The sequence below is a fragment of the Eptatretus burgeri genome, chromosome 3 (assembly GCF_056783735.1).
Source record: "Eptatretus burgeri isolate ZD-2024b chromosome 3, Ebu_testis_v1, whole genome shotgun sequence".
NCBI classification, from domain to species: Eukaryota; Metazoa; Chordata; class Myxini; order Myxiniformes; family Myxinidae; genus Eptatretus; species Eptatretus burgeri.
The window spans coordinates 67,117,997-67,143,094 of record NC_140963.1 but is presented as its reverse complement, the minus strand read 5'-3'; the positions used below and the strand labels follow the sequence as shown (position 1 = coordinate 67,143,094).

The 25,098-nt window shown below is 44.6% G+C and overlaps 1 protein-coding gene across 9 annotated transcripts in view; it reads left to right on the top strand.

The window, feature by feature from the left end:
* Positions 1–25,098, top strand: part of TEX10 (testis expressed 10) — a 250,399-nt gene that overhangs the window by 61,042 nt on the left and 164,259 nt on the right. For all 9 annotated transcript variants that reach the window (XR_015056231.1, XM_085873809.1, XM_085873815.1 and 6 more), the window contains 2 exons: positions 5,471–5,612; positions 20,252–20,421. Coding sequence is in view for 8 of the 9 variants with exons in the window: in XM_085873809.1 (XP_085729935.1) it covers positions 5,471–5,612; positions 20,252–20,421 (312 nt within the window). In the remaining variant the exon portion in view is untranslated. The remainder of the gene's footprint in view (positions 1–5,470; positions 5,613–20,251; positions 20,422–25,098) is intronic.

Sequence of the window (25,098 nt, the reverse complement as noted above, 5' to 3'; positions counted from 1 at the left end):
CCATGATTAATGATTTTCAATGCTTTTCAGAAAAAAAAATATTTGTGTTTTGGTCCCCTTTTAAATATTTATGTTTTGAGCTTAATAGCATTATCACAATAATGGGACAAATGTGTGTGGTAGATGAATACATTACATGTCGATTTATTAAGATTAATTGACCTTATTTTAAAATATAATGTTGAATTAACTTCTTTTCGATGTTTTTTTTTTTTTAACAACACAAAGTGCCAGTTAACTTGAATGACTATTGTCCAATTAGTTACAGCTCTTTGAAATATATATTTTTTATAACTGTACAATTGCATCAAAATGTATCGCATTATATAGCAGAGTAATGTTTCTTAGCTCCCTTCGGACTTGGTCTAAAACTGGAGCTTATGGATTTGGTCTCTATTTTCGTGTGCGTCCGCAACCATATCTTGGACATGTCTGGACCGATTTTATTCGCACTTGGCACAAAGACAACACATGATTGTGTACGTAAGCACGTCATTTTTTTTCGACATCTGATCCAAAATGGCCGACTGGTGGCCATTTCAATCGGAAGGAAAAAACCCCCCCCCAGATGTCGAACACAACCTCAACCATTTCTCGGACATGCATATACCGATGTCGTTCAAACTTCGCACACAGATAATGAATGATAGTTTATATATGCACATCATTGTTTTCGTGATCTGATCCAAGATGGCCGACTGGCGGCCATTTTAGTTGTAAAAAAACGCGATGTTCAACACATCCTCAACCATTTCTCGGACGTGCACTTACCGATGTTCTTAAAACTTGGTACACACATAATGAATGATGGCTTACAGATGCATGTCAATGTTTTTGTGATCAGATCCAAGATGGCCGACTGGTGGCCATTTGGTCACTTAAATGTGCCCCTAACTATTTCTCAGATGTGCACAGTCTGATTTTGTTCAAACTTGGCACAAGCATAGTTCATGATGACATACACATTCCCCTCACCTTATTTTGCGATCTGGTCAAAGATTGCCAACTGGTAGTCTGGTGCCATTTCAGTTGTACAGAAATAGAGACCAGCCCTTTAACTACATGCAGAAAAATTACTAATACAACTGGGGCTATGACATTTTATGTCTCTTTTACTTGTTTAGAATGCTATGGAATATAGGCCATTATGCTGGTAACATGGTCACACTCCCTTGTTGTGGTGCAAGTTTAGAGATTACCACCTTGCCATATTACGATTTTTTTTTGATCTGCAACTGTCACTGTGGCATCAGAAGGTTGTGTGAGATTGGGGATCTTGCAATGGCAGATGAGATTAAGTAATGTCTGGCTTACACTGATCTCGAGACCGAGAGCCTTCCTGTTATATCGATAACAATGCCTCATTCTATTGCCATAACTTTATAACGTTTTGAGAATTTTACTTGCTTTATGTCTGCTTCATCAAACTTCCTGACTTATTTTAAGCTTAGGGTTTCACTTGAATCACCAGAGATGTCATTGAAAATCCAATTGTACATGCATGCTATCTTTAGCATAGTTCGAGGAATCTTTTTTTGCCTCCACCTGCTTGTGCTATTTGCCATTGTCCAAGTTGGAATATTAATGTCACTCAGGTAAATGGTGGGAGACTATTTTTTACTTTGGATATTGGATTTGCTAAAGAACCAAGTGTATCAGGTCAGGTCAGGTATGGGAGCATGCACCAGAGCAGCGCGTCACTACGTCCACTTTCCGCCAGAACTCCAGGGGCCTCTGTCTGGCCATCCCCCAGGCAGATGCCTGGCCCATCCCCATCTCCTTGAGATACCGATCAACCACGAGGCACGTGGTCGGCCCATTGGCCTCCTCCACTCACGAGACTCCCTCGCTGAGAGAATCTGGTAAGCAGGATCAGCGTCAGGAAAACGAGCCACATGTCCATACAGCCGCAGCTGACGCTCACGGACTATGCAGGTAACAAATCTCATTTGAGTCTCTCTCAGCAACCGCTCGTTGGAAACAAAGTCCGAACAGCGATAGCCAAGGATTCTCTGAAGAGACCTGGTACCAAAGGAATTAAGTCTCCATCTCAGATCCTTGGTCAGAGTCCAATTCTCGCATCCAGAGAGCAAGACTGGAAGCACCAATGACCTGAAGACTCGGACTTTCGTCCTCCCGCACAGGTACCGGCAGCGCCACACCCCATTATCGAATGAATCCATGACTCCGCGGGCCCGACCCAGACTTCTATTGATCTCTGACTCATAGCCAGCAGAGACATGAATATTACTGCCAAGGAAAGTGAATCTCTCCACGACCTCACCATCCTCACCACAAACAGGCACAGACAGGACAGCGGCATCCAAGATGTCATTGAAAGCCTGGATCTTAGTTTTGACCCAGAAAACCCGTAATCCCAGCGGCTCCGACTCCTCATTCAGCACCTCGAGGGCCCCCAAAAGGATATCTAAAGTCTCCGCAAAGATGACTGCATCATCTGCAAAATCAAGGTCCGATATCTTGACATTCCCAAACGATGCACCACAGCTTGATCTCTCTGACATCCTCCCACGAATCCAGTCCATACAAGTGCTGAAAAGTGTGGGGGCCAGTACACACCCCTGACGAACACCAGTAACAACTGGATATAAGTCAGAGATGGGACCACTACATCTCACAGCACTCTCAGTACCAGAGTAGAGTTCAGACATCGGATCGATCAGTTTTGGTGGCACTCCACGAAGACCAAGAATCCTCCAGAGGGCATCCCGATTTATTGAATCAAACGCTTTGCAGAGATCAACATCTCTAGGCTGCAAGCAGCCCCTGCCAAAACTCTCGTCTGTGTTTGGTGAGGACCCGAAGAGCAAGGATATGGTCAATCGCTGACCTTTGGTGTAAAGCCTGACTGCTCTGGACGCTGGTGCTCAAGCAGATGGTAGCGAACCCCATCAATAATTATCCGAGCAAAGACCTTGCCCGGCACTGAGAGCAGTGTCACCCCTCGGAAGTTGTTGCAGTCTTGACGATCACCCTTCCCTTTCGAGAGAGGGACAACAAGGCCCCTCTTCCAGTCAGTTGGGATGATGCCTGTGTTCCAGGCAGAGCACAGAACTGCATGCAACGACACGAGTGCAGCATTTCCACCAGCCTTGACAAGTTCAGCATGGATGCCACAGATCCCTCGAGCTCTACCCCATTTCAACCGGTTCACCGCAGCCTGTGTTTCCACAAGCGAAGGTGGACCACAGTTGATTGGAGGGTCAGCAACAGGGATTGCAACACCCCTGACTTTCAACTCGACAGCTGGTGGATCAGCCTGGTACAACCGCTCAAAGTAACCGGCGTAGCGGGCCTTCACTTCGGACTCCTCTGTCAAGAGCCGACCACCCTCTGCTCGAACTGCAGTACACCGAGGGATGGGCTTTGGTGAACGCAATGCGCAAATTCGCTTGTAAGCAGGACGAGAATCCCTTGACCACAGGTGATGCTCTACCCTGTTCACCCTTAGCGCACGTACAGTTTTACACCTCAGCTCCCTGAACAGCTCAGCTCTGCCATTCTCTGCGATGTCTGGCCTCGCCCTGGTCAATGGTATCCAGTGTCGCTTGAGAGACAATATTCTTCTTTTCCCTTATGTGAGTTCCAAGACATCCCCCGGCAACATCAAGGACGGTGGTCTTGAAGGCACTCCACAACTCTTCAGGACCCCCCAAAGCACCCAGACTCCTCAAATCTCCACTCAGCTTGTCCGCAAACTCCTCAGCTACCCTCTCATCCTTGAGCTTGCCAACATCCGCCCTCGGCTGTGATGGTACCATTATCCTGGATTTAAGGTGCATCTTTGGAGTTTCTACAACAAGTCAGTGGTCAGTATTGAGGAAGTGAGCACTCCGGTAGACCCTGTAGTTCTGGATCATCCTCCAGCGACCATCAACAATGACATGGTCAATCTCCTTTGCCACATTGCCAGCGTTGGAATACCAAGTCCAGCTATGAGCTTGTGGGCGCTGAAACCATGAACCGGCCATCCTAAGTCCATGACTTCTTGCAAAGTCAAGGAACTTGGTGCTATTCTGGTTCATAGTTCCTGACCCATGGGGACCAACACATGTCTCATAACCATCCCTTTCAGTTCCAGTCGATGCATTGAAATCCCCCAAGACTATAAGTGTCTCGTCTGGGGCACTGATCAACCACAGACTCGAGCGTGGCATTGAATGCATCCTTCTCTGTGAGATCACGCGCATCAGTCGGAGCATAAACAGAGACCAGGGAAATGGCACCTAAGGAGTGACGAATCCTTAGTCTCATAATACGCTCGTTGACCGGTTTTACCTCAATTATCATTGGGGTCAGCTTATTGGACACAGCTACAGCAACTCCTTTGGAATGGTCACCATCAGAGCGACCAGACCAATAGTAGGTGTAACCACCCACCATGATCTCAGCGCAATCCGGTCTCTGAACCTCAGTGAGTGCTGCAATACCGATGTCCAAATGCTTGAGCTCAGATGATAACAGAGACAGGTGATCATCCTCTCTTAGGGATAGAACATTCCAGGCACCCACCTGAAGGGACCACCTCAGGTTAACCCAAGGAGACCGCCGTCTGGTGGACGACACCTCAGCACCACTCCGACACACTCTCCCGCAATGTGACCCAGGAATGTTACCCCGTGTTTTCCCTCGTATCATCAAAGATTGGGGGTCCCGAAGACTTTGCCCCAATCCCGTCATCCGGTGAGCTGCCCTGCGAAGGGAAGCTGCACAGGAGGTACCCCCACGGGTGTGGGTTTTCCGATTTCTTTGCGTTTTTGTGTTTTACGGTAGCCGGAGTGCAAATCCTGCTACCAACCTTCTATTAAGAAGTAACCCAACTGCAGGAGGACGTCCGCAGACACAGTTGGGCACTAGATATGGATGGCCGTTGGCTCACAAGGAGCTCCTCCACCCTTTGACAGGTTTTGTTTTCAATCCTGCGGGGTGTCCAAATCCAAACACCCTCCTCACCAAAAAACCTGGTGGGGGAGACTGTTTAGTCGCCGCCAACCTGACCATGGAACAGGTTTGTCCAAGTTTACACGATACCTGAAGCAAGTCACAGATCTAATCTGGCCTGACCTGACACCGAAGTGTGTACCTGGCAGGATTTCAAGATGGAAGTTAAACTGAAAACATTAGGTGAAGCAAATGATGGATTTATAGAGAGGAGCGGTGTTGACCAAGATTGAACTGGATTTGTAAGGACGATTGGCATCAGGGCAAATTGCATTTTTAATAATTTCACGTTTATATTTCTGAAGTTCTACTTCAATGAATTTGCAGTTTACCTTGATATCCTTTTGTCTGTTTTGTGACCCTGCTGATCTGTGCTACTTTATTGGCCCTTCCTGAAGCTTTTTCATAAAAATGGAATATCTCTCTTTGCCATGTCTCATTTCTCATCATTACAACATGCAGAAGTGGTCTGTGCTCATGTTTGGTTTGTATGTCACCAATACAACAGCCAGGATGCAGGAGGATCTGTTGCTTGCTGTTTTGAGTGCCAACCAGCAGCGTGAGCTCACTGTCGGTACCCGTCGTCTCTTGCTGAACTTCTTCCACAGCATATACCAGACGGCGTTTGGTTCTCCCGCCACTTGCACCAGGTCTGGTTTCAGTATCTTGATTTTTATCATCTTAATGTCTGGGATTGTTGCTAATACTCGATCTTCATGTGGGCAATTCTATGGTTTTGTTACATTACATTTAAAGTAAATTAGCATAGCTATTTGTACTGTAATGTTAATATGTAAGCTTTTCAATTCTCCACTATGGTACAATCAATACATCTTACCTAAACCTATTGTACAGTGATAATTTAAAACAGTGAGACCTGTATGTGTGAGTTGTGATGGGAACTCTGTTGTTGATTAATAGCATTACTAAAAAAGGACATGGATATAATTTGCGTGTCTTTGCATAAAAAGTTTTCTCAAACGGGATACAACTGAAAAAAGTGTAATATTTCTGTCATTGCTTGTTTACCGGCACGTGTTTTGGCATATAACTTATCACAAGTATTTTCATCATTCTTAACATGTGCCAAAACATGTTGGTTAGTCATGTTAGTGTTAGTAACAGTACCATTTGTCCATCCCAGCAAAATTTGTGAAAGATCCCATTTTATTCACACTTTAAGGAGATATGTCTTTTCTGCTTTCAGAACAATGAGCATCTGACCACAGTATTCCTTTATCATAATAGACTGCACTACTGCCATACATAACATTAACATACTTTTGTACATTTACAAAAAACTAGAAGGGCACTCGGTTGAGCGCATACCTCTGCTCCATAATGCCTGATCCACGATAACATATCTGGCCCAGTACATTTTTGAAATATCATGCGACATTGCATTTTTGAGCTCTATCTCTCAATGGTGAAGAATCGCTTCGAAAATCCAAGTGGTCGGATGTGGACCCGGATCTTCACCAACATGTAATCAGTTTGTCCTTGTCACACACCAAAACTGTCTACAAAATTTCATCTGGATCCGTCCATAGCTTTTTTGAGATATCCTGTACACAGACAAAAACAGAAAGGGGTGAAGACATAACCTCCTTCACTTTTGGTGGTGGAGGTAAAAATCTTTCCACTCTTGAAAATACAGTAGATGATGGAGCATTGCTTGAACAACATATTGGAGCCGAATACAATATCGGGGGTTGTTTCAGGTTGAAGCATTGGAAAATTCACAACCACACTGTCTTGAGCATCAAATACAGGCTCTTTTCTTATATTTGAACAGAAAATATGAAGTGTCCACAATTGTTGGCAATTTCTGGCACGTCTAACTTGGAAATAATTTTGTCCTTCATGTGGAAGATGTTTTTTTTTGAGTTTGCCATTTCCAGTAATTTCCTGCATGCTCCATCACAGACACCTGGAATTCCCCTTTCCCTACAGCAATACAAGCACTTCACCAGGAAATACGTGCCCTTTATATTCTACCATGTAACAGTTTCCTACCCCAATGGACTCATCACTGCTTGGATCATGGGGGTCGCTGGAAGATGGTACATCACCACCATCGTTGCTGTTATCCTTTTTTAGGATGTGTGGCACTATATTGTCATTTACCACCTTCAGGAAATGCATCTTCGCAACGCTACTGATTGCTTCAGCCTGGTAGAACACAGTCACTAAGTTGAGAACTTCATTCCTCTCAGCAATGTCAGTTTGCTTGTGTTCTCTGACAATCGCATGGTTCATTCCGTTGCCTGCAGCAACAATGCTTTCTGCATCCTTAAGACACTGCCATGAAAGTACTTTGCTCCAAACATTGTGCTTAACCGATCCTCTGATGCTGTCCATTGCACCCTTTCCATGGGAAGTGCAGAAGTTTCACTCAATTTCAACCTTGTGTTTTTTTTTGTTTTTTTTTGAAGGGCTGTGATTCCAGATGCATTGAACCGATTTTTGAACTGAGAGGCTGGTCCATCTGGTCATACAGAAAGGGACATAATGTTGTTGGATAGTTCTTCAAGAAGCACATTAATGTCTGCAAGGACTGTTTTCTTTGAGTTTTTAGGTAATTGGAAGCGATGAGGCTCCAGAGTACCACATGAGCTGAAGCTTCAGGCTGCTGTCAGCTGATAGTTCTATCAGCTGGGTATCCAACACAGTGGACAGGGACATGTCTTCAGCTGCAGGAGCCACTGAGAACGGGTCCAAAACCCAAAGTTTGCCTTCCCGTGAGTCCTCCAAGTCTGGGAAGTAGTTTGAGTTTATTTGACAACTGAGTCAAATGCTGGGGCACACTTCTGCAGAAGTTGATGTGAGGAGAATCTTCCAAAATCTCACTCAAGAGTGGGAACATTTCCATCTGTCACTCTTTCACTCTGTTGTTCCACAGTGAGTTTCTTCTTAAATCCTTCAACTTTGTCAGAAACCAAAAATAGATTGCTGTTTCTTCCTTGGATGGAAATATTCAGTTGGTTCAGCTGATAAAATATATCTGATAAGTAGACCAGTTTGGGAATGGTAATGATGTGCCAGGAGGATTTTTTTTCTCATCAAGAAAGGTTCAAATTCTTTCTCAGTTCAAACAGGCGATTGAGCACCAGTCCTCTGGAAAGCCGTCTTACTTCACTGTGATACAAAAGTTGCACATGCTCTGCCTCCATTCTCATGCACAGTGCAACAAAACATCTGGAATTTACTGTATTATTTTTCACAGTCACATCCATGACATAATGGAGCTCTGGTGACATCTTCTTTGAGGAGAGGCTTTCGCGATCTCGGAAACAGTGCATCCAATTGGCCTCCAGTGCCCTCTCCTGTGTCTGTTTCACGACACCGCCATGTCTGCCGGTCACTAATGCAGCACCATCCGTGCATATACCCACAATTTTTTTCCAAACAAGTCCCTTTTTAATTAAAGAATTATAAAGACAACAAGTCTGAAGACGACAATGGTTCACGAGCGGTATTTGACGATGAAGATTGTTTCAGAAGTCGAGGATGAGACAATGTGATAATGTTTGACCAAGTTATAAAAATGATCAACATGATGTGGTACGGGTGACGTTATTATCTGCAGAATGTCGAAAACCCGTTTTCGTTCAACAACTTTCAAAATTTGACCTTTGCATAACCTTTAAAGGTCACAAAACAATGTTGTGGACATTAAAATAAGGAAACAGGATACGTTCTATAGCTTATTGGAGTTGGTTCGTCGAAGAAGGTCGAAAACCCGGTTCGATTCCCACAACTTAGAAAATTTGACCTTGGTGAGCTTTAAAGGTCAAAGGTCAAGAATTATGACCTTTGGTGCAAAACTTCCTCTGGAACATTCCAGGAACAATATAACGCCATATAGGCTATATGGCATTTCGCACTCCTCGGATTATCCATACTTTGATGAAATCAGCGTAAAAACAAACTTGAAGGGGGCGCCACGGGCAAGGTGTTCGAGATAGAGCAAAATGGTTTCCAGACTTTAGGTGGGGAATGACCTCAAGATTATGCATAAAAAATATTGTCATCCGAGCTCTCAAAGTTTTGGCGGTCGTATGATTTTTATGTCAAAATTCGCAATTTTCTAAGTTCGTGACCTTGTGACCTTGACCTTGGGATGAAAATGAAAAATCGAGCTCCGTGGGGTTATGCAGGTGCCATTGGGCTAACCAAATACCGAAACCCTGCCAGATTCGACAAACCCCCTTGGAGAAGATGGATTTTTTTTATGTCAAAATTCACAATTTTATAAGTTCGTGACCTTGTGACGAAAATGAAAAATCGAGCTCCGTGGGGCGATGCAGGTGCCATTGGGCTAACCAAATACCGAACCCCCTGCCATATTCGACAAACCCCCTCGGAGAAGATGCAAATTGAAATCGGCGACCCCCTAAAAACGTGTTTTTTGGGCGTGGCTCCGCCCATAACGGGCGCACCACGCCCATTCTCAGGAAAACGCAACTCAATCATGATATGTACCTCCCACCAAAATTTTATCAGGATCGGATCAAAACCCACGGAGCTATGCTCGGGGAAGACAGACAGATTGACAGACAGACAGACAGACACACACCAATAACGAATATAGTGGTCACTTACTTTTTCGTGAACTAATAGAAACACTCATCAGTTGTTGTTCTGGTCGGGAGGTCATTGCAAAATCGCAAATCCTCATGAAAACTACCGTCCCAGCTGTATCACAAAAACCAGCAACAAAGTAGCATTGATAACATCAGTGGATTTGTCCAGCTGTTTGGCAAAATATGGGCTTGCTTTTATTCTCTCCAAAAGTTGTCTTTCAATGTCATCACTCATATGAACTATTCTCCATTTACAGTGTCGTTTGACAGCAGGATGGTCTGAATTTTCTTATCTGCGACATTCCCCAGTAGCTTTCAGCACATTTCCACAGTGCTGGGCAGAATTAGTTCCTCTGCAATGATGAAGGCTTTCCTGCTTTGTGCTACGTGGGATGCCATCATGTAGCTTGCCTCGAGGACGATTTTGGAAAGCAGAGTGAGCGTAGCTATTGATTTCTGTTGTGTTTGAAGTCCTTCCCGTTTCCTTTAGAAGTATTCCTTCGGTTTTCTAACATACCCAGGGTGTTTGGTTTGTAAATGTCTCTGCAATTTGGATGGTTTCAGTGATTCCTATGATACCACATTACACACACTGTGCCCTCAATTCTGAATTACCTGCCACTGTAAATCCAAACTTTATGTACTCGGGGTTGGATTTTTCTGACTACGCATTTCGCCGCCTTTTTTAGCAACTCCTGAAGTCTCACCACCATAATCGGTGTTTTTTTTTTCAGGAAACGGTTCATGTTTGCCAAAATAAAATACCGAAAGATTTGGTGGTCAACCTTTTGGCATGAAAACAAGATGCCCGAGACGTTTGGATTCCATGTCGTCTTTTATTCGGAGCCCTCAAACCAACTCCCGAACGTGTGGTTATAAGAATCCCTGCTCGGAAACCCCATACCGGAAGCACCTTCTGTCAACCAAAACTCAAGCATATTTACATATTACCTATGCAAAGGCAAAATGATGCCACTACAGCCTGCCTTCTCAGATTGGTATGATATTCACAGACCACTAGATGGCACCTTGCGGCCCACTGATGGGTCGTGACCCGCTGGTTGAGAATACCTGAGCGAGACCATAGAATGGATCAGGATGCAGCAGAACAAAATGAACAGCAGAAGTAGATGGGGAAAACATACAGCAGGGTTAAGGGACAAAATAGAGAGAGACTGGGAAGACGACTGTGGACTTGGGGGACACATGGGGTGGATAAGATGGATACAGAAGCAAACTGTCAGGAAGAAAAACAGGAAATTTCGAAAGGGTTGGGCATGGGGTGAATTATTGGGGGTAGGGAAGACTATGGTTTTGGGTGGGGAGATGATTTGAGATGGTGGTGAACAGTTGTCTTGAAGACCTGGAGGGAAGAATGAGATTGAGGAGAATGGGGAAGTTGATGCCACAGGTGGGGCAAAAAAAGAGAAACGAATGAGTGGAGGTGAGCAGTTATGCTGGATTTTGGGAATTTCACCAGAAGGGGGTTGTTGCCAGACCTTGTGCATGGGATTCCTCAGGATTGAAAGACATATTCCAAGTGTTTGTCCAGCTCGTGGTGGATCGTACAGTCAAGAAAAGTGGGCAGACAAAATATTGGAGGTGAGCAGTTTGTTTGAATTTGAGGATTGTACCAAGATCTGAGCTTACTGAGCAAGTGCAACTTGATCGTAATCTGGGGGATAATAACTGAGACGGCAAATGGGGCCTGACCAGAATTGAGGTGATAGAAAAATGCAGCTCACCAACCTACCTGTGGTATGGTAGGATCAGACCTTGTATCTCAGTCTCATGTTGAGGAATTCAATTTGGCCTCAAGCCTTGGATTCCACCACTTCCAAGGATGCAAGGTGAAACCTGGTATCACCAACCCACTGAGTATATCCATCCAACATGGCACTGCAGATGAAGGTTTTGTACACTGGAGCTGAAAGATTCGGTGGTCAACCAGACTCGGTGGTGTAATGTTAAGAGCATTCGTTCCGAGTCAGGGAGGATGAGATACCAAAGACTAAAAAATTCTGTGTGCTCCTTCCTTGCTTTATGTGCAGCATTTAAAATAATAAGAGCATGGACAATCCTGAAAGTTGATATCCATGGGGAGGAGGAAATTCCTCTGAGGAAATGTGCTGCTGAATGTGGTGAGAAAGGCGGTGTCATTGTTGTGGCGTCACTGGTCCCTCGAGTGCCCCAGTGTGTGACCGTACTTCCCCGAAGCTCAGTGTCTGTTTATTTCGTCTAACAGGCCTTAGTTGTGTCTTGCGTACTCATCTGTATGTCCATGTGTGTGAAAATATGTGGTACCTCCAATGACCAGCCTTAGATTCTGTAAAATAAAATAAAATAAAATAAAAACAATAAAAATATTGAAGATTGGGCTGAGGATCGACTTGTTTCTGTGTTGAATTGCAAGGTGCATCCTTGTCTTTGAGGCCAGTTTTTATCTCTGCCACCGAAGGTGGATGGAGGTTATGTTTTCACGCCTGTCTGTCTGTCTGTCTCTGTCTGTCTGTCTGTCTGCCTGTATGTCTGTCTGCCTGTATGTCTGTGTTTGTCTGTGAGCAAGCCATCTCATAATGTCAATGGATTCAGATGAAATTTAATGGACAGGTTGGGTGTGTGACGAGGACGAATTGATTTGATTTCGGTGATTTTTTTTTTTTTTTAATACATTGTCGAGGCTCCTATGAGAGCTAACACGCAACACACAACACACAACAAGGGGGGCAGGAGACAAGAAGGCTGGGCGAGGAAAGGACAAAACAGTGGGGAACAGAGACATTAGGAGATCTGTGGAAGGGAGAGGGATGAGGTGGGGAACACAGGCTAAACAAGATGGATACCACAGGGATTTTCAGGACCGTACACGACAGGAACTTTTGGGAAGGAATGCATGTAATTTGAAGGAGGTGGGTTTGGAGTGGATTCACGGGGGTAGAAAAGATCATGGTTTTGGATGAGGAAAGATAAGAGGTGGTGAACAGCTGTTTTGAAGACTGACGGAAGAATGGGATTGAAGAGAGTGTGGGAATTTATTCCAAAGGTGGGGAAACAGGGGAATGAAAGACTGAAGGTGAGCAGTGATTCGTGATTTTGGTACTTTTACCAGAAGGGGGTTGCTGGCAAACCTTGAGCACCCTGTGGAAATATGGGGGGGGGGGACATATCGCAGACAGAGCGGTGGGGGGGGGGGTAGGTGAGACCAGAGAGGAGATGGTAGAAGACAGAAAGACCACCGACCTGCCCGCAAGTGCAACTTGATGGTATTGTGGGGGATAATCACTGAGGAGACCCAAAGACTCAGCCTCACCACGGGAGATCCCAATGATCCTAAATGCCTTGGTTTCTACAGCGTGAAGCTGAGAAAGATGAGAAGCAGGAGCACCAGCCCAGAGTGGAGAGCAGTACTCCATCAGGCTGCAGACAAAAGCTTTGTATGTGGTCAGGAGCTCAGGTGGGGAAGGAGAAGGACTTTGCATGACGGAGGATTCCCAGTCTGCGATGACTTTGGAGGCCAGGTTGGAAATGTGGTTTTCCTAGGAAAGATCATCGTAGATAGTGAGACCCAGAAGCCTGAATGAAAGGACTTCTTCAAGAGGATTGTTGAGAAAGTAGATTGGGGTGGGGGGTTCCAAACGGTTCTTTCGGAGAGACATTGTGAGAGTGTGAGATTTCTCAGGATTGAAAGACATGTTCCATGTGTTGGACCAGTTTGTGATTTTATCCAGATCTGCAGAGAGCGAAGAAGATGCTGCTTGCCCATCTGAGGGATGACAGATGGTAGTCATCAGCAAAGAGATCAAGAGGATTTTCCAGAGAGTCGGAGAGATCATTGATGAAAACCAGAAAGAGAACAGGGTCCAGAAAGCTGCCTTGAGGAACTCCAGCCTGGACAGGAAGGGGGTATGAGAGAACTCCATTGAGGGCCACACGTTCCTTGTGACAGGAGAGCAAGTCTGCGAGTCATGAGTGGAGATGGACTTGGATACCATAGAAAGAGAGTTTGGTGAGCAGGGCAGGGTGCCAGACCTTGTCAAAAGCATGCGATATGTCTCGGGATATGGCTCTGATTTCCTGTCTTGCATTGAGGACCTCCATCCATTGTTGTGAGAGCAGAAGCAGCATATCCAGGGTTGAGTGACCTGGTCTGAAACCAGATAGATGATCGGAATTCAAGCTATTGACGAAGAGGAAGGATTTCATGTCTGAAGCAATGATGGATTCCACAACCTTGCTGATGATTGAGAGAAGGCTGATTGGTCTGAAGTTGCAGGGATCTGTTTTTGCACCTTTTTTATGCAGAGCGGTAATGTTTTCTGATTTCCAAGCAGATGGCAGATGACCTTGAGTAAATGAGAGGGTGAGTAGAACAGAGAGAGGGTGAGCAAGAGCAGAGGAGCAGGTTTTTAGGACACGGCTGATGCCGTCTGGACCGGTTGCAGAATCTGAGTCGAGGTTTGACAGCAAGCTCTTCACTTTGTCAGAAGAAAAGGACACAGAGTCCAGGGACAGCTGGGTGCGACTAGGTAAGGTGGGTACAGAAAGCGATAGGTTTTGGACACAAGATTTTGATGCAAACACCGCGTTTTGGCATTCAGCCTTTTCACGTGTGGTGTCAACAGTGCGGCCATTTGAGGTAAGGGAGTGGATGGATGGGGGAACATACACCAGAAACAGATTTGATTAGACTCCATCAGGATTTGGAGGAGGGAGAGAGGTTTGAGAGTTCAGACTTGAGATTAAAAGATGTTGTTTTCTGGCTTTCCTGAGGGTATACGCACACTTGTTCCGAGCTTTATGGAAGGAACTGAGATTACCCTCAGTTGGATTTGGTTTCCATGAGGCAAAGGCAAGTTGTTTCAGGACAACTGCCTCACCACAAGCTTCAGTCAACCATGGGCAAGAGGAAGGGTACTGCAGCTGAAGACGAGAGGGGATAAATCTGTGAAAGAGACAGACAGACAGACAGACAGACATTGATTGATTCTTTGAAAGAATTCCCAGGACGAGTTGATGTTGGGGAAAGTAGCGATGGGAGACCAGGCTAGAAGTTTGATGGCTGCTTGAAGACCTTGCCAGTCAGCCTGGGTGAAATGCCAGACTCGGCAGCACTGAGGTGGTTCCATAATAACAGCCAGAGAGATGTCTACTTCAACAAGCATGTCAGATGAACCAATTGGAGCGGAGGAATAACAGCAGATATTTTCAGGAAAATTTGTCAAAATCAGATCCAGAAGAGATGGAGTACCATTGGTTGATATCCAGGTCGGGAAGTTGACTGATTGAGTCAGTCCCAATGAGTCGAAGAAGTCTTTTGTTGAAGAGCCATGGCAGGTGAGAGAGGTCCCCACACCCAGCCAACTGGCATGATGACAATTGAAATCACCACGTATGAGGAAGAGAGAGTTCGAATGAGAGGATAGAAGTTGGTCCATGTTTTCGGATAGTGAGGTGTAAATGGAGTCATCACTGTTTGGTGGATGGTGCAACACACAAAAAACATGAGGTGGGAGTGGAGGGAAGCCGTAGCCAGAGGTATTCCTGGTGGTGTGGGGGAGTGAGGGCAGTGCATGGAGAGTGAGGAATAGAGTCTTGGATGAAGAGAGCAACTCGTCCACCAGGACGAGGCTTTGGAGTGGGAGTGGAGAAAATAGGAACTGATGGTAATAGGGAGAAAATGCAAATACAAAACGATCATTGATGGGAAAGACGGGTTGGCCTCGAGGAAACCCAATAAGACAAGAAAGACGTAAACTCACAAAATAGCACAATTTTGAAACAAAACTGAACTAGGAAACATGGAGGTAAGAAAATAAACAGTCAAAATGTGACAAATAACGACCGGAAACTTAACTTTGAGAAAGTCGGCAGAGACCCCTGAGAGAACCAGCCGTCGTCTCAAAACCCGGAACTGGAAGTCAATGATTATGATGGTCCCAATGCACATCCGGATCCGAGAATTTTTTAGATTTCCGAAGTGATTCTTCACCATTGAGAGATGGGGCCAAAAACGATAAATAGCATGATATTTCAAAAAGTTGTGGTTGAGCTATGACAGAACGTGGTGGATTTGTTTGTAAGCTGGTCTTTCTATCTTCTATCCTCTCCTCTCCCGTCTTGCCCCCCCCCCCCCACGCTCTGTTTGCTCCTGCAGTTGGGATACTTTTTTATTTTAGGAGGTTGATGGCAGGATTTGAACTCCAGCCACCATAAAACCCTTCATTCCACAAAACGTACGACAAAGAAATCTGAAAACACACTCTCTGGTGTGTGTGTGTGTGTGTGTGTGTGTGTGTGTGTGTGTGTGTGTGTGTGTGTGTGTGTGTGTGTGTGTGTGTGTGTGTGTGTGTGTGTGTGTGTGTGTGTGTGTGTGTGTGTGTGTGTGTGTGTGTGTGTGTGTGTGTGTGTGTTTTTGTTTGTGTATATATAGGGTGTCCCCAAAAAAGTACTCTCTTTAAATGATAATAAATGCGTTGTTTATTGACTTAGAAGGAAGGTTAAAGGTTAAATGGATAAATGCATGTTTACAAATGTTCAAACTGACGACCATCACATTCCAAACACAGCCGATAACGCAGACCAATGGATTCAACAGCGTTACTAATCATTTCATTTGGAACTGCAAGACATTGTCTTTCAATTTCCTCTTTCAGCTCATCGACTGTTGCTGGTTTTCAACCATAAACCTTATCTTTGAGATATCCCCATAAAAGGAAGTCCATTGGAGTGAGGTCTAGGAAATGCGCAGGGAATTCAACACTACCTCTTCGCCCAATCCATCTGTTCGGAAAAGTTGCTTCGAGATAGGCCCTTACATCATGGTGGTAGTGGGGAGGTGCTCCATCTTGCTGAAAGTAAATCTCTTCGTCACCAAATATCTCTGACACGTGGACCGACGGATTCCTGCAGCAAGTTGAAGTAAACATCCCCAGTGACAGTTTGGTCAAAAAAGAATGGCCCTAGGTTGCCCAATGCTGATATACCACACCACATAGTTACCCCTGGTAAGTTTAAATGGTGTTCCATAGTAACATGCGGATTTTCAGGAGCCCAGTAGGTGCAATTGTGTCGGTTAATTGAGCCATTTAACTTGAAGCTGGCCTCATTGCTCCAAACAATTTTGGATGGAAATGCTGCATCTTCTTCGCATTTGCCCAGGTACCACTCACAAAATTCAGCTCTCCGGTTAGGATCGTCTTCATTTTGAGCGTGGATTAATTTTGGAATGTAACTTTTCCAATTAATTCGCTTCAAAATACGATGGGCGCTTACGTTTGGGATTCCTGTCTCAAGAGCCATTTGTCGGACAGATTTCCGTGGGGATCGCTGGAGGGTTTTCAGCAATTGATTTTCCTTTGCGGGGGTAGTTGATGACCGTGGTCTTCCTGAACGCTCCTTATGGATGTCATGCACAGTTCCATCTGTTTCAAACTTATCTCGGATGCGAGCAATGGTGCGTCGTGTTGGTGGATCTTTGTGAAAATGTCTTCTAAATTGTCTTTGCACTTCCATGATGTTTTCATGCTTCCAGTAGCACTTTATGATAAATTTTCTTTCTTCAAAACCTCATCGTACTTCTGCCATTATTCGGGTCAATTTGAGCTGAAAAAAATGAAAAACTCAATGAATTATGAGGAGCCAAAATGTGAGTACATTTTTTTGGGACACTATATATATATATATTATATATATATATATATATATATATATATATATATATATATATATATATATATATATATATATATATATATATATATATATATATATATATATATATATATATATATATATATATATATATATATATATATATATATATATATATATATATATATATATATATATATATATATCTCTTGAAGATGGCCATGGCTTCATCAACGAATTTGGAACCTTTAGCTATGACTTTTGTTGTGAGGGTTTTAACAGGCACAACCTCTTTAGGAATTGATTCTGATTACTCTCTGATGCGCTCCTCCTCCAGAGCCAGAAGATATTCATTGCTCATCTCCTCCCTGTGTGAGAGAAACAAATCCTCAACATCATCTTCGTAAAACCTCCTCAAATCCCACTTTCAGGGCAATGCCCATAATCTGTTGCCTTGCTTCGCTGACTTCAGTCTCCATGAAACCTCTGCTCTCAATCATTGCCTCAGGCCAGCATTGATGGAGATGAAGATGATGGAGATGAAAGTGTGGCTGGGCATGTTTCCAATAAAGTCCAGGTTCATTGAGGTTAAGCAACTGGCTTGGTGTGTAACCTCCATCCGCAATCACTGATTTAAAGACAGCTGGAAATTGTTTGGCAGCAGCAGTTTCTCCAGTTAACTTGAGATTGTGGAACGCATGGTGACATGAAGCGCTCAAATCACCCATGACTGGCAGCAAAAAAGGCACTGGATCATTGGTGTCTTTCGTTAGATCACCATACAAACTCCTTGCCTTCTCTTGAATGACCATTGCAGCCAAGGGCATGTTCTGTTGATTCTTTTGCTCTATCCTTGTGGTCAGCATCTTCTCCATTTTCTAATGAGCCTCAGGCCAAGAACTTGCTGTTCTGGTAACATCGAGTTTTGTTGTTGTCTGAGCACTTTTTCGGACTTTATCATGATTGTCATGAATGGTTCTCAATGCAGAATCAAGAATTCCCATCTCACTTTGAATATCAATGCTGTGCTCCCCTCCATCAAACTGACCTAAAACTTTTAATTTCACCTCCAATTCATGAGAACATCTCAGCTTCTTCACTTGATCATGATCTCCAATGCGACTTACAAGCTTTGCAGCCATAGTTTCAGCAACTGTGGGTGAACGACTCGCTCAGGGTGAAGGAGCACGGACGACTCGCTCAGGGTGACGGAGCGCGGACTCCTCGCTCAGGGTGGCTGAGCGCGGACGACTCGCTCAGGGTGACGGAGCGCGGACGACTCGCTCAGGGTGACGGAGCGCGGACGACTCGCTCAGGGTGACGGAGCGCGGACGACTCGCTCAGGGTGACGGAGCGCGGGCGACTCGCTCAGGGTGACGGAGGGCGGGCGACTCGCTCAGGGTGACGGAGCGCGGGCGACTCGCTCAGGGTGACGGAGCGCGGGCGACTCGCTCAGGGTGACGGAGCGCGGGCGACTCACTCAGGGTGACGGAGCGCGGGCGACTCGCTCAGGGTGACGGAGCGCGGGCGACTCGCTCAGGGTGACGGAGCGCGGGCGACTCGCTCAGGGTGACGGAGCGCGGGCGACTCGCTCAGGGTGACGGAGCGCGGGCGACTCGCTCAGGGTGACGTGGGACGGCAATCCGTCCGCTGTGAGTGAACGATTCGCTCAGCATGACATAGCGCGGTTGTTGTTGTTGAATAATATTTGTGCTTTCGTGAAAACGTGTAATCAGAACACGCATTGTATGAGGGTCATCTGTACATGGGGATTTTTGGGTTGGAACAGAATCCAAGGTGATGGTCAGCGTCCAGGCTGTTTGAAAATGGAAAGACATCACGTCTTCAGCGATGATGGATTCCATGACTGCATATATTTGGAAGTAAGCCTCTTGCCCTGTTGTTGAGAAGATTTGTTTTTCCACCCTTGTGAATCCGAGTAATGTTACCTTATTTCCTAACAGATTGGAGGCAACCAAATTTTGAAGACCATCGGCAGAGGGTGTGTCAGAGCAAAAGATAAGGATTTTAGAACATGGGCGTTGCTGCCATCTGGGCCTATCATTGATAGAAGAGTCTGCAGTGGACAGAACTTTATCTCTCCCACCTTGGATTGAAAGACAGAATCAAGAAGCCATTGGGCACAAGGGGCAAAGGTGGGGGTAGAGCATGAAGCGTTGGGTACATGAGGGTTTTAAAAAAAAAAATCCCGTCAGGTAAAAATGTTGTAAAAATGTTGTCGAGGCAGTGATTTCAACTAAACGAAGTACATGTACCATGATACATATGTACAGATGAGATATTGAGGTCAAATGATCTTGAGGTTTTGGGTCAAAGTTGGGCTTCGCAAAGATTTAATGTGGGTGGAGGCATATCGGTCGACGTCACGATATCAAATTATCTTTTCTTTTTTTAATACGATCGTTAAAAAAAATCCTTATTTTATTCCAATTTAAGTAACACTGCATGGGGTATCGTGTTCTCTGAACTCTCCAGCTGTCTCTGTATGATGCAGTGTATGCAGATACAATGACTGATTGATTATTGTAAGTACTGCATAATAAAACTTGCATATATTCAATAAGTTTCAGAGCAAATGCTTTACTGAGGAGGGACAAGGCAACCTTCAGGCTACCCTGTACAGTACAGTACAATACAGTACAGTATAGTACTGTTATCCAGAAGTTGTTGGACGAGTGAACCGATAACAAGCATTCTGTGAAGTAAAAATATCATGCAAATTTGGTTTGCTGGTTTGCCTAACTTTTGTTATGACCTCTGCATCAGGCTTGTTTATGTAATTCTCTATTTTTATTCAATAACTCCCTTAGCTTTAGCAACTATCCCCTGGCTTGATTTTATTCATTTCCATGTGAATTTTTTTTTCTTTGACCTCACTTATCAATTTCCAATAACTCGATGTTGCATCATTTAATAACTTATCACATGTTGGTGTTCCTTCCCCTAATTTGATTCAATAAGTATAATAAACTAATATAGCTAGCGACAGTATCTCAGACATTCATTGATTGGTGGTGTGCTTTGCTATTCAGGAGTGTGGCGGTATTGACGTGGCTTTCAGGACTGCCCAATCAGTTGCTACAGCTGAAAGCTCGATGTCCATCTCTCTCTGCGCTCATGTTGGCCGCTGTTGAACTTGGACTATCCCGCAATGAGCAGCATCTACTCCACAACCTGGACAACCTATCGCATTGCATTTATGGTGAGATGCGAGCCTGTCGATTAGTAGGTGGAGAGATATTGCTGTGCTTGGAGTACAAATTTGTCACTTGTTTGTAAGAAGATTGTTGCAAGTCCCATGTATGTACAGACTGATTTTTTTTTTCCAGTCATATTCTGCAGCATATGTGAGACTCTTAAGCCTTGGATATACAATTTTGCCAATTGATCATTTGTTTGATTATACATTCTGTCACTGCTGAGTTTCCATGATTTCCATTTGTATGCAAAATTATGTAGATTGTAGTACACAAGAGACCATGCAAGTATTACATTTGAGAAATGGAAGAAAAGGAAGCATGTAGAAAAAAATACATTTGCATCAGTTGGAGAGAAAGGGTATGGTCAGGGAGTTTTGTAAACGGAGGGAGAAAAACAAAAAGATAAGTTTTTATTGGCTTACCTTATACGTAGTTTGGTTTACTTGTGCATGTTTTGGCCCTGTTCACAGTTTGAAACTGACAAGAATAAGATGAGTGGGAACAGCAATGTATATGGGGCATACATGAGGGATGATGGTGTCCAGAAATTATGCTTTATTTGCGTACAACCTATAGTAGACCTGCCAACATTCAAAATGTTCTCCAGAAAAGATGAGAGCGTTGTATTCATGTTCATGTTAATCGAAGGCATTCAGCCGAGTTCGGACATGATGTGGGCAGATGCCTTCTTGGAATTTGACTTTGAAGGTCAGTTTGACATTTTATCAATAATACTGTTACGGACTCAGGGTTCAGGGATTGCCACAAGGGGAAGCACTCTGATTCCTCCTGAATGCCCGGCCCTGGAGGCCAACGTTCTGCAGATAACTCCATGGCCCGGCAGGTTGCTAAGGCCTAAGTCACATTTGCTCTACAGCGAGGATACGGCGGCCGTACGCCCTCTGCATTGACAGAAACGTGCGGCGGCCGCAGAGTTTCTGAGGTGGCCTCAGGGTGGCCCTACGCCGTATGGCTATATTTTACAGGCCGTAGGGTCGCCGTGGAATTATAACGCGGAGTTATAACTTTTTTCATTTATACGTTCGCCGTAGAAATTCGACAAGCCGAAACAAAAGAACTGGTAAAAAAAAAGAAGAAAAAAAAGAACCCACTCGTTACCGTCCGTCTGGCCGCACGCTCGCCATAAGGCCCCCCTGCGGTCCCCCTGCGGTCGCCTTGTGTCTGCCTTGAAAATTCTATGGCCGCCGCAGGAACACCCTGAGGTCACCGTGCGACATCAAATCAAAGACCGTACGGCACCCCCACGTTTTCGGTCTCCACAATTTATAAATACGCCGTGCGGCTCCCCGAATAATAAAAACATATGTGACTGCTACATTGTGTGACCGTGGAAATACTGCGGCCACCCTATAATTGCTAGTGGCCGTAGATTTTGGAGACCCCACGGCCGCCGTGGCAAATGTGACTTAGGCCTGAGCAACCACAAACATAAATTCGTTTTGTCACCTCTTACAGGGTTACTCGTCTAACACCGTTTACCTGAGGAGCTGACTGGATTAACCGAGTTTCATGCCCTCAGCGCACACTCTGATTACTACCAAGTGATACTGTGAGTGAACACTGGCTAACGAGAGCAAATCACTTGGGGTACAACTTCCTGTCTAATAATACTGTGGACTGTGCTGGACCAATGGAGGAAAGGACGCTACAAATAGTTTGAACTGAACAACAGACATTGGTTTATTTGTAAAGGAGCATGAGGAAAAGCATGTAGCACAGCAAAGAAAAGGGGTTAATTTACAGGGTGTATTCGTACAGCAAGGACATACAGTATTCATGTGGTGCAGAAAAAGACAGTCATGCAGTGAAGAGACAAAGAGCAGAACTATACACCGATTCTATCTCGCTTACACAAACTTACTTCGGTTAACATAACAGGTACCATCAGAATCACTCCGTGGAAGGGTAGACAAGTAAGAGAGATGAGAAAAGCTGAGGCATTGGCAGCCTCTGGCTTACCTGACATGTACATGCGGGCACGTGCTCGTCCAAAGTGCAGGGAAGGTAAGGGTATTGGGTAATGAAGAAAACGGGGGTGTCTGGGTGCATGATGAAGAGGTGTGTGAGATGCAGCGTTGGTGCATAGAGAAAGACAGAGTGCGAGTCATTGGTCGCGCTAAAAAGAGCGGGTTTCCGGGCCTTGCCTTCGTTGATAATTCTTGTGCGTCCAGAGTAGACGAGTCGGAAAAGAGAAAAAGAATGTGAGAATCAGAGCAACCTTTCATCTGATTGCTGATTTTGCCTCTTGCTCAATACTGCACTCGGACTGCTTGGCGCTTGGGCTGCTTCCTCAGCATTCCGTTCCTTGTGGCAGCAAACATCCACGAACTGTGCAATGATTCCTCTGTGCTGCAGTAACCACCACCAGCTCTTGCTACAGAGGCTTTCCTTGTAATTCTCTTCAGCCAAAGAACTCGCCCCTGTGACCACCGTCGTTACTTCAGCAGGTGGGGGTTTAGGTGGGGGGGGGGAGTGGGGTGGAGTTTTGGTGGATCAATGGTGAATCCCCACCTCTTATGGGGGTGGTTCCTTGGAGTATGGGAGAAGCGCTGCCCTCTTTCCTCTGTGGGCGGCATGCTCATTGGTCCAGATGCGCTCCAGGGTGACGTCACCCTCCCCACAAGGTTGTTGTGCTGGAATTGCCTCCAGTTGTCCTCCAACTGTGCCATGCATGTCGGTTCCCAACTTAACATGGGGCTGACGTGCAGTGGTCCACATCTGTCTCTTGAATGCCCGGGAAGGGTGTGGATGGCTTGGTGGATAGCAGGGCAGTCCCCACTGATAGAGGAACGTGAAGGATTGACAAGTGCACATTTGTGCCTTGGTACAAAAGGCTCTGTTTGTAATGGTGCTGTGCTTCAGTCTGATCGTGAGTCAAAGTTGTCCGTAGGAGAGTCTGGACGATGGTCCCGAGGTGCAGGAGGGCCATCATGAGATGAATGAGGTTGATGTTGTTGTGGAGTCAAAGCATCGTTGTTGGGTGTGGGTGATGTGGATTATTATAGAAGGCTGGAGAGGCGAGCTTGAATGGTGCTGTTTGGATGAGAATAAAATCCAGTGTGTATCTGAAGCAGGTTGGATGGTTATCATTGGCATTGTGGGAGAATTGCGGTGAAGAAGGCTTTGGTGGTGGAAATGGCAGTTTGGTTGTGCCGTGCAGATTCAAATAGGTTGTCGCAGTTATATTCAAATTAGGCTGCTAAGCAGTGTGTACTGGTCGTGTGAGAAGATCCTGTGTCGAGAAGGAAATGGGGAAAAACCTAAGTAATCCCTCACAATGCATATTCCCTTTGCAACCCATTAAACACGAGGGAAGGACCCTATCTAAAACAAGTAATAACGAAACAAGCCGGTAGGCTTGTTTTTATAACACGCTGCTCCTTTTATAACACGCTGCTCGCTCTAGATGGAAAGCTGGCCGACGCGACTAGCCGATATTCATGTACATGCTGTCAATCAATTTAGCACAATAAATATGATTATCACAGCCCTCTTGGTTTGCGCCCAGAAACCCACCTTGTGAAATTTCAGGCATGTTTCCAAACAGACTCCAACAAATGGCAGCCCTGTTAATTCCATTTATCTATTCGCTAAAGATTTATTTTTTTATATGATGCTGTAAGACATTCTCCTTGGGCACAAAAACACAGGTCCCTCAGAGGTCCAGTTTCAGAGGTATTGATTTTTTTGTGCAGTCCACAATAAGTGTATGATGTACGATAAAGTATTTTAGCTGTTGCTAAGCAACGGAGGTGTCCATAGCAACCATTCATTTTTGTGTACATGCTAGCCACATTGTACACATTTCACCCAAGTTTCATCAAAATCAGACTCTTTCTCTTAGAGATATTCGCAATTAACCGTTTCTGAAATGTTCGACATGTACTCGCCCAAAACCTATCTCCTCCTACAAATATTTTTTGTTCGGGCTGCAAAGTGGCATGAAGGGAGCAAGATAGATTGCGCACAGAACTCTAAGCTTCGATTTTTTAACCACTTTAAAGGGCCGTTGCTATGCCGTTGCTCGGGCCCGGGGTCCCATATTCAAAAGCACACAATTCCCAGAAATATTGGTCCTACCTCCCAAATTTCGTTGGAATCTGTTGAGTGGTTTAGCCCCAAGGCTTGACCAAAGTTTCGCGGACAGACAGACAGATGGAAATGTCCAGAATAAGGGTGCTCTAAGAGCAGCCAATAACTGCCTCAGCGACCAATATATGTTGTGTGTCATTGCCTTGGGGTCTCGGTTTCCAGAACCGTCACAATAGATTAATGGATGTACATAATTATATTTTTGATTAAAAAGTGTATGAATCATGTTTGAAGGGCTATTTTAGCTGTTGAGTACAAGTATATATATATATATATATATATATATATATATATATATATATATATATATATATATATATATATATATATATATATATATATATATATATATATATATATACAGTGGGGAGAACAAGTATTTGATGCACTGCCGATTTTGCAGGTTTTCCCACTTCCAAAGCAGGTAGAGGTCTGTAATTTTTATCGTAGGTACACTTCAACTGTGAAAGACGTAATCCAAAACAAAAATCCTGAAAATCACATTGTATCATTTTAAAAATAATTAATTTGCATTTTATTGCATGAAATAAGTATTTGATCACCTA